At 38.3% G+C, this 10,608-nt stretch overlaps 1 protein-coding gene across 1 annotated transcript in view; it reads left to right on the top strand.

Annotated features, from left to right (window-relative positions):
- Positions 1-10,101, top strand: part of EDNRA (endothelin receptor type A) — a 57,471-nt gene extending 47,370 nt beyond the window's left edge. The window contains exons 4-7 of the mRNA XM_008564703.1: positions 2,691-2,843; positions 6,488-6,621; positions 7,037-7,145; positions 8,918-10,101. Of these exons, the coding sequence (XP_008562925.1) occupies positions 2,691-2,843; positions 6,488-6,621; positions 7,037-7,145; positions 8,918-9,058 (537 nt within the window). The 3' untranslated portion in view covers positions 9,059-10,101. The remainder of the gene's footprint in view (positions 1-2,690; positions 2,844-6,487; positions 6,622-7,036; positions 7,146-8,917) is intronic.
- Positions 10,102-10,608: the final 507 nt, after the last annotated feature.

Genomic DNA, 10,608 nt, shown 5'->3' with positions numbered 1-10,608 from the left:
AAGACTGAGTCCCATGCATAGAAGTTTTCAAGTGGTGTATTAGTCCGTTTTGTGTTGCTCATAAAAAAAAAACATGGAACTGGGTAATTTATAAAAAAAAAAAAAAAATGAAATTTATCGCTTACAGTTTCTGAGGCTGGGAAGTCCAAAGTCCATCTGGTGGTGGTGACGGTGACCCAGGGGTCTCACATTGCAAGATGGTGGAAGCAGAGAGAGCAGAGAGAGAGACAGACTCCCCTCTTCTTTTAAAGTCCTCAGAACCAGGTCCCTGACCACCATTTACAATCCATTCACTACTGCACAGTCCTACAATTCAATCACCTCTTCAAGGCTCCACCTTTCAATTACCATAATAGGATTTCCCCCCCTTAACAGTCACAGTGGGAGCCAAGTTTCTAATGCATAAAACCTGGGGGACACAATTAAAGCTTCAGGGAGTTTGGGGGGACATGATTCAATCCACTACAGGTGACTATCCTTCAGGTAGGGGTGGCCTAGAGGGTTGCTGTAAAGGGGGTGAGTGGAACTAATAATTTTTTAGAGTTCATTCCAATTCCAAGTCTAAAGTCCCATCCCTTTTTTCTAACTTTATTTCCCATCTTTTCTCCACTCTTCCCTCATTAACTTTGCTCTACCCTAGACTGATGTGATGCCCCCCCCATACCCTTGCCAATGTCATCAGTTCAAAAGAAATGTGTGGCTCATTTCTCTACAGGCCTCTGCCATGGAGTGGCCAGGGGACTCCATCCAGCTCTGGCAGGGGTCAGCTTCCAGACCCTCTGCAACTGCTTCTGGGTCATTTCCACCCAGCCAGCAATGCATCGGGAAGAAGGGGCTACAAAAGAAGGGGGTGATAAAAGGAGTGTTTGTATTGCACTTAAAAAAAAAAAAAAAAAGAGGGCTGGCCCATGGCTCACTCAGGAGAATGTGGTGCTGATAACACCAAGGCCACAGGTTCGGATCCTATACAGGGACGGCCGTTTCGCTCACTGGCTGAGCGTGGTGCTGACGACACCAAGCCAAGGGTTAAGATCCCCTTACCGGTTATCTTTTAAAAAATAAAAAAAAATTTTTTTAAAAAGAGTCCATCTGATTTTTTTTTTTTTAAGTTCAGTACTGAAATCTTTCTACAATGTGATGGGGATAGGGAAATATTTGTATAAGCAGACTAAAATAAACCAACTCCTTGGGAAGTTTGCACTTAACCTGAAGATAAAATTCAGGGGTCTGAACTTGGATGGGAAAGAAATGACATGTTTATTTTCACTAACTTCTAACTCAAATTTATTATTTTCTTCAATTACGAATGTAGCCAACAAACCACAATAGCATTTAACAGTACTATGACTTTTTCACTAAAAGAAATAGCAGAATTTTCATACCACATAACACTTGTATAATCTCAAAATATCATTTATGCTCATCACTACATCAACATTCTAGTAGTTATTAGAGCTACCATGAGTTTTATTTATTAATAAATACATATATTACTATATCAGAATTTTATTTGTAATATTCTCATTGATGTGTTTCAATATAATTGGTTTCCATTGTAGTCTTAGTCTTTCATTTTATGCATGTACAGTATTTTTCTGAGAAGGAATTATAATCTTCACCAGACTTCTAAAAGTGTCTGCAGCATAAAAATAGTTAAAAATGCCTGCCCCAAACATTTTTGTCTTCAGGAGGAGCCATTTTTAGGTTATTTAAATAGATGTATTATAAATGTAGCCCACTGGGCCTCTTTCTATATTCAGAAACTGTCCAGTTTTTCACAGAGCAACATGATATTTTTTACTGTGGGAACTGAGATATTACAGGAGCCTTCACTGTCCTTGTAAATAAACAATCTGGAGAAACATTATAAGGAAAGAGAAAGCATTTCTTCCAAGTTGGTGATTAATTTAGTAGGAAAAACAATTTAGATATAATTTTCCAACTTGCATTTTTATAGGGTATTAAGTTTTCTCCTTTAAAAAGACATAAAATGGAATAATCTTGGAATTTACAAATCCCGCCCAGAGGGAGATAATGTTAAATATGCCTTCAGAAAAGGTGTGCTGCCTCAATAATTTCCAGGTGGTAAGTATTAAAAGAGGGAGAAAGAGTATATTTATTGATGGCTCGCACTGGCTGGCTTTGAGGTCACATAGCAGACATACCAAGCAAACGGTGAACTCCCATTAGCCAAAGCTACACAGATAAGCCATCCATAACCTTCGCTGTTTCCAAACAAGATGTTCATGTTAAGTACACTTTAGCCATAAAGGTCAAAAGTAAACCAGGCACTAGCAAACTTTTGAGGCTCTTCCATAAATAAAGATAAGCATATATGTTCTTCGTGTCTCAAACTCATGTTTTATGAGCTTTGGAAGGGAATTCTTTTTATTAATTAGGGCTCTTGCATTGTGTAACTGAAACCAACTTCAGTTTATAAAAAGTACCCTTGTTGGGATAACTTTTTTAAAAATGCAGTTTCTTCATTTGCTGTTATAAAGGTAGGACAATTTCTGGAATTTCAAGTTTAATGAGTTTTGAGCACCACGCCCAAACCCATTATTGTAACCAAAGAGCACAAATTTACAAACATATCTGCAAGTACAAAGATTTTGAAGCTACCAGAGGCAATACACAGTTGATTTACATCACTCTGCCTCTCCTTTCTCTCTCTTTTCTTCACTTTATAGTTCTACCAAGATGTAAAGGACTGGTGGCTCTTTGGGTTCTATTTCTGCATGCCCTTGGTGTGCACTGCGATCTTCTATACCCTCATGACTTGTGAGATGTTAAACAGAAGGAATGGCAGCTTGAGAATCGCCCTCAGTGAACATCTTAAACAGGTAAATTCCATCATGAAAATCTAGCCAAGACTTTTGTCCTTGACAACAGCAAGCCTACAAATACTGTATTTAGCAGATTTAGTCTGGTGTCCTAAAAATCAAAATATTGTCTTGTAACTGTTTTCTTTATAGTTCTAGTGTTAGGAATTTCTTTTGTGAAATGGGGAGACTGCCTGTGAAACAGGTGGTCCTGGAGGCTGGCCCGAATAGAGAGGAACAATTTAGTTATGTTGCCAAGAGTATATTGAACATGTATGTATGTATGTCTATATGTTAACTGGGCTTGCAACTGTGCCAGGACAAAAAAAAGCATATGACTTTCTTCCTTTGCAGGCTTTACAGTCTTGTTGTGGAAATAAAATGCAAACATGAAACAACTGGAAAATAAAATCACAAGGTGTGGTAAAAGTGGCCTGTGCTATAGAAAGCCAGGGAGGATATGAGGCAGAGTCTGGAGAAACTGTTCAGGGATTATGGGGATTGAACCAGGCCTTGGAGGATAAATGGGATTTGATGGGAAAGAAGAAGGCAGAGGGCATTTCAGGTGGAAGATGGGAGTCTAGTTAGAATGTGGAACGGGCACCATGCATTTGGGGAGTGGGGAAAAAGAGATGAACCTCATAAGAGCAACATTGAAGGTCAGACTCATGATAGGAAATGGGATCATGTACATAATAAGAGGTAAAATTTGGAGGGCCTAAAGTTCTAGAAAGAATTCGAACATGTCAGTAGGAGGCTAATGTTGGTCCTTCCTGGGCAGTAAATAGAATAGATAAAGCTGTGGGCTTTAGCAGGTAAAATTTGACTCCTGTACTTGTTGGCTCTGTGACATTGGGTAAACTGCTTAATCTCTCTGAACTTCTGGTTTCTCATAAAATGTCCTTAATAATACATCATGGGTATTACCTAAGGCATGTAAGGTGCCTGATGGTACCCAGATTTTAGTAAGTACTCAGCAAATACTAACTTATATGAGTTCAAAGAGTAAAACTAAGACTGCAGGTACATTCTAGGTCACAACAGACAAGAATATAAGGACATCCAACCGCACCAAAAGTTTATGTGGGCTGGTGATGGAGTCTGTAAATCTGTCCTATATAGTTACCATACATGAGCATCATTTCTCATCAACAGCTCTTTTCAACAACGATACTGATTTTTCTGAGCTTCAGCTCCTCATCTGTAAATTGTACATATTGATATATGGATTAATGTCATTATGAGACTCAAAGGAATAAATGTGCATACATGTACTTTGTAAAATCTAACATGCCATATAAATGGCAGCCATTATCTTTTATTGACATTATGCAGGGAGATTGCATGGAAAAACTTTAGTATGACGTTGTTCAGGCATGAATGTTTCAAATACTCCAGATGTAAACATGTGAAGTAATTATTACCTTTTATTCCTGCAATGGACGTAATTAGTTAGAATGGATTTGTGAAAAAATCGTGTTTTAAAATACAGATTTTTGCATTAGCACCATGATTTAACCTGTTTAAGCTATGAGTGGTACCTCTCTGAAAATAATTAAATAGAGATTGGGACAATAATAATATGCTGCTTCACATTTACATAGCATTTTTTAAGTTTTTAAAGAGCATTTCCATGTCTTTTTCTTGTTTGATTTTTCCAAGCACCCTGTGGGAGAGATAGGACAGATATCATCCATATTATATGGATCGTTAAGAGATTTGCTCAACAAATGGAGATTAGAACCCAAGAATTGGTCCTCATGCAGTAGACGTCATCCTCAGTCACACTCAAAGCTGTAGCAGGTTCTAACAGCCGAAAAGCAAGCCTGGCTGGAAGTTTTTCAAGTGGGAATGTGGGAGAGGAAATGTAAAGAAGACAGCCTTGCCACCCTTTGGCAAAAATTCTGTAGGAATCATGGTCTTGTTTCTTGCTTGGTTGTCTCTCGTTTCTCTTCATTGTGATTACAACAACATTATCAGTTAGGGATTGTGCTTGGATGCTGGAAACAGAAAACCCAAAGTAACACTGATTTCACCAAGTAGGGATTTATCTCTCTCCTGTAGCAAAAAGTTCAGATGTTGGGTCAGTTGTCAGGGAACCTAGAGGACAGGTGTCTGCTGTTCTGCTGATCTTTCCTTCAGTCTAGGAAGACAGCAGTGGCAGCTCTGCTCTTACATCTGATCTCCAGGCAGCAAAAGGGGAAGAACATATACCACACTAGTGTGTGTGTAACAAGGGAGTATCCCCCCCAGAGTAGCTTTTCCAGAAATCTGCACAACAATTTCAACTTCATCTAATTGGTCAGAACTGTGTCCAGTGGCCAGGGAGATGATTCTGCCAGGCTCCCCTGCTGCCATAACAAAATCAAGGGTCTGAGTGATGGTAAGGAAGACAGGAGAACAGATATTGGTTAAGCAAATATCAGACTGTCATGGCAATGTATTAATATTACCTTTTAAGAGTCATCCTCTGTGAGTATGTGCTCAGGGGAGGTAGCCTCTCCCTGATACACTCTTTTTCTGTTTTTCTGGGCACACTGTCTTTCTGTGTATACAAAATGACCCTTTAAAAAGATCCCTCATAACTACAGATTGAAATCCTTTATTTCTTTCCTCAGTCACTAATCTGAAGCCATATCCCAGCTAGCCCAATAACTATGAAAGATTAAAGAACTCCCAATTCTTTGGGCTAGAGCAGCAATTTGTGACAACTGCCCCAGAATCTTTTTGAATGGCTCAACTAATCATGTGGGTTTATTGTAAGCTTCCCAGACTTAATGTTACATGCTTTGGGTTGAACCACATTACCCCTCCAAATCCTGTTTTCAATCAGTTTTATTTTGACATTAACTGATTCCAGTTACAGACAGGCTGCATTTTATGTTCCTAGTTAGGCTTCTATATGCATGCAGTATAACACCCAAGCACAATGCACACAAAAGAATGGTTGCAGATCATTCCTAATGTATGTTTTTTCTGATCCTGAGCAGACTCAAAGGCATGTAAACCTTCAATTGAAGTCAGTCCAGGGTCAGCATGTCCCAGATTTTCTAATCATCCTGATGATCCTTTACTTGCATCCCTCTGTTTATAAACAATATGTCTTTAGAAACTGTATGTCCTTTAAAAAAGAATTTAAAAAGCAAAGAAATCCAAAGCTAGCTATCTTCAAGATTTCTGTTTCCTGCCCTTATCTTGTTTTCCAAAGGTCTTTGTAGATTTGCCCATTCATTATCTTGCTATGTTCAGTCACCTTTCCTGCCATGCCATCATGAATGCATGTTAGTTACCTGCTGCTAAGCTTTCCCCCATACATTTGCACACCACCCACCTACACACACAGAGGCAGACTCAGCTGTAGGGTTGGCTCACCTCCAGTCAGTTCCCACCTCTATCCTGACATATGGCTCTGTACTGGCCCTGATGACCAAGTGAGGCCCCCATCCTTCCCAGCGGCTCCCCAAAAACATCACTAACAACTCCTTGATTAGAAAGTTGGACTCAGAATCTTGACGAGGTGGAGGCACCGTAAGGCAGGCCACTCTCCTGGCTCTTCTTTGAGTTACTCTCTCCCTGATAGCTACCACCTCCTTGTTGAGCAGTTCTTTCATCTCTATAAAAACACTAAACTTACTGTACTCTTTTTTTTTCTCACTTTCCTTTAGCGTCGAGAAGTGGCAAAAACTGTTTTCTGCTTGGTCGTAATTTTTGCTCTTTGCTGGTTCCCTCTTCATTTAAGCCGTATTTTGAAGAAAACCGTGTATGATGAGATGGACAAGAACCGATGCGAATTACTTAGGTATGATTCTTTGTATCCATTACAAAGTTGGAGTTTCTCTGATTTTCACATTTATAATACTTTTACAAAATGAGTCTACATTCTCATTCGTCCTGAAACTGCAAAATGATTATATTTTATTAGCTGACATAGCCAATAACTGATCCCAAAATTTGTGCAAGCCAAGTCGATTATCTTGCCACTCCCGTCCTAAGGCTGTGTGCAAGGGTTTGAGCTAACCAACTGGTTGATATATTTGTAACCATCCTGCAGAACTGAAATTGCCATTTAAATGAGCACTTTTTGCATGATTCTAACTGCCACCTATAAGAAATGGCTTCTGGGCAAGAAAAATGCTTATTCTAGAGAGAAATGCTAGTTAACATATTTTAAAACAATATGTTCTAATTATTCTACACTATTTCTTTTCTTCTAGTTTCTTGCTGCTCATGGATTACATCGGTATTAACTTGGCAACCATGAATTCATGTATCAACCCAATAGCTCTATATTTTGTGAGCAAGAAATTTAAAAATTGTTTCCAGGTAAAACTATGTTATAAGCACTTTTTAAGGACAACCAAATGCATATATTAAGTAGCCAACAGGCACACCAATTCTGGTTGTAATACTACTTTTATCAGCTGTACTCCTTTTCAGTAGAGAAGTGAAAATCGTATTTTGTTACTCAGAAAGAAGGTCAGATTGTCAGCATAACAGAAAAGCAGTATCTATTCAAATAACAACATATTCAGAGGTTAAAATTAAACAGACTAACTTAGGTACATGCTAGTTTAGTATGCAGTTACATGCTCCTTTAAAAAGAAATGCTCAGATGTGAGCTCCAGGCCACACAAACTACATTCAACCTATTCACACTTTACAATGTCTTAGACTTTAACCACTGTCTCAACAAAACAAACTCTGTTGTTAAAAAACTCTAGCTAAATGCTATTTAGTAGTACATTTAGTAATAGCCTCTTCAGGGATAGTGAATGCTTACTGCTCTGGAAATCTGAACTAGTATGATTTCATTTGAAATCAATTCCCTTCTGTTTTCAAATCTCCTTTTAGCTAAGCCACCCACATCCTCCAGAAGCTCCAAGCATGTCGTATTGATGTGTTATTTTTCCAGTTCCTGGGATGATTTTAACATACACTTAACCCTAACTGGCTTTTGTTATCTTTGGCCAGGATGTTTAACTTTAGTTCATGATAGGTATTAGGCAGAGTAGCGTAGAGGTTAAGGGTGCAGGCTGTAGAAGCAAACAACCTTGATCGACATCATGGCTCTGCACTTGCTAACTGTCTGACCCAGGTCTGGTTAGTGCCCTGCCTGCTTCCTCAGTTTCCTAATCCGTAAAATTGGAGGATCACAGTATCTCTCTCAGAAGTGTAGGGTTCAATGGGTCTACATACGTAAAGCACTTGAAAAAATAAGTGCTCAACATGAGTTGATTATTATTAGGGAGATGGTAGAGAGGAAAAACACAGTAACTGCCCTCATGGAACTTGCAATCTAAAAGGAGACAGACATATATTAACCAAAGAATCATACAAATAGATGAAACTTGGTATAGAAGTTTTAGCTACCATGTTTTTGAAATTTGGTCTCCTTGAAAATGTTTACCACTCACAAAATGTTCTGCCTAAAATGGATTGACTAACATGCAGGTCAGAACTCATACATTATATAAGCTGGAGTTGATAACCCTTGCTAATTAATTTACATATTAATTATGGGAGAAGGGAAAAATCGAGGTACAAATACTCAGAAATTAATACAGTTTTTGATATGTCTTTCTAAAAAGACAGTGTACCCAAGGAAAGGAGCCCAATCTAAAGAGTGGTAGGTTCTAATTCCAAGTCTGCCTGTTCTTATCTTCTCTCAGCCTCATAGACCTCATTCATAAAACAGGGGACATAGCACCTACCCTCTAGGGCAGTTATGAGGATCTGATGGGGTACCTGACGCAGAGAGTCACACAGGCGGTGCACACTGAAGAGCCGGCAGCCCCCTCCCAGGCCCTTCCCACCCACACCTGCCCCAAGCTGTGCAGAACCCTCCCTCTGGCCAACACTGCCTTCCCTTCCTCTTGCACTTGGTGAACAGAATTAAAATGGGAAACAAGGACAGTGGAATGTGCAATGTAACTTCTGCCCAGAGATGACAGGCTCCACAGTCCACATAAAGATAAAGCTCACTGTCCTCAGTGTATGTGGACATTTGCCCCTTGTTGGGAGAGCCCAAGGTACCAGCGTTTGGCTGGGATTGGGCTTATAGGCTCATGTTATTTAGCGTCTGTTCTTTCTCCCAGTCCTGCCTCTGTTGCTGCTGTTACCAGTCCAAAAGTCTGATGACCTCGGTTCCCATGAACGGAACAAGCATCCAGTGGAAGAACCACGACCAAAACAACCACAATACTGATAGGAGCAGCCATAAGGACAGTATTAACTAACCATTTTAAGAAACATTAATCAATATTCCTTCCAATCCTATCAAAGAAAAAAAATCACACAGCAACTGTGTCTCCAGAAATCTCTTCTATGATCCTTCTTAACTCAGTCCCACCCGTGGAAAAAAAAATTGTCTTCTGAAACAGCAGAGGGTGGACTGGTATATACCCACAAAGTCTATGAATCTGGTTTCTGCAATTTATCTAAATTACATAGTCTGCATGTTATATTAACCACTAGAAATGGTGGGAGTTGGGGAGAACAGAGACTGTTAAATGAAACCAGAAGGAAATTTATTACTTTTGCATGAAAATAGAGTTTTCAAGTACATGACTAGCTTTCATGAGTTCTATCAAATGTTCAATGAGAACTGGTCACCATGGAAGTTTAGAGATTATGACAAGATTTTCTATTTTTTTAAGTGATTTTGGGGGGGGGATCAAACACACTATGGGTTTAAGCCACCTTTATTTGGAATATTATCCGGTGCCAATATTTTTAATTGCATAAATAATCTAAAATTGAGTATTTGAGTTTATTTACATATATTTTGCAAAAGAAAAAAGCAGTATTTAGGTGAGTAACTAGGTTAATGTTTCTCATGTCACTATTTTATTTTTAAAACATAAATTCTAAAGCTACAACAAATACAGATACTTAAAGCAGAGTGACAACCACATATGGCAGTTTAATAGTTGCTATTCAAAGAATTTTTAAGAACCTATATTTTCTTTTTATAATGGTGTTTTGTTACAGGAAATCACGAACATATTTTTTATGTTAAGCTCAAAAATAATGATTGGGTTAAAAAATTCTATTTTTCAGAAGCTCAATCTTTTTTAATGTTAAGTTTTGATGTAAAATCAGTATCATGTACCAAATTTGAAATGTGTGTGTCATTTAACTATGCCTAGTACTTTCTGTGAAATGTATAGAAATATAAAGCATACCTAAGAGATTGAATATTTTTAGAAAATTTGGAAATATTCACTGAGTTTTTTTGTAATAGTGACATATGTGTATGTATATGCGTGTATATACACATTATACATATCACCTCATTTTCTCTTAATTTCTCTTAAAATGATAACTGGCAGTAAGACTTTTTTGGTCATTCCCTTTCCCATTTAGAAAACATAATTTCAAAGTAGCTGGATGAGTTTATCATGTCAGTAAAATATAGTCATCCCCAAACACCATGATGAATTGATGATTCTTCACTTACTTCTCTGTGTTTCCAGTAGGAACCTAAATCCCCACCCCATCCCCCAGTCCTCTTATGGTCACCATTTCAAAGGGCCCACAGTGACATTTGCTGGGCATTTTGCTAGATGTTTACATCATCTTGATTCATCTTTTGATGTTGTTGCTCAAATTAACAAACCTTATGTTTTTCAGAGCAGTTTTAGGTTTACAGAAAAATTAATCCAAAATTACAGAGTGTTCTTTTCTTCCCTTCCCTGCACACAGTTTCCCCCATTGTTTACATCTTGTACTAGTGTGGTACACTTGTTACAGTTAATGAACCAATACTGGTGCGATATTATTAACT

The sequence above is a fragment of the Galeopterus variegatus genome, unplaced genomic scaffold (genome assembly GCF_000696425.1).
Source record: "Galeopterus variegatus unplaced genomic scaffold, G_variegatus-3.0.2 Scaffold190, whole genome shotgun sequence".
Lineage (NCBI taxonomy): Eukaryota > Metazoa > Chordata > Mammalia > Dermoptera > Cynocephalidae > Galeopterus > Galeopterus variegatus.
The sequence above is the reverse complement of the archived record's forward strand: the minus strand, read 5'-3'. Positions and strand labels throughout refer to the sequence as shown.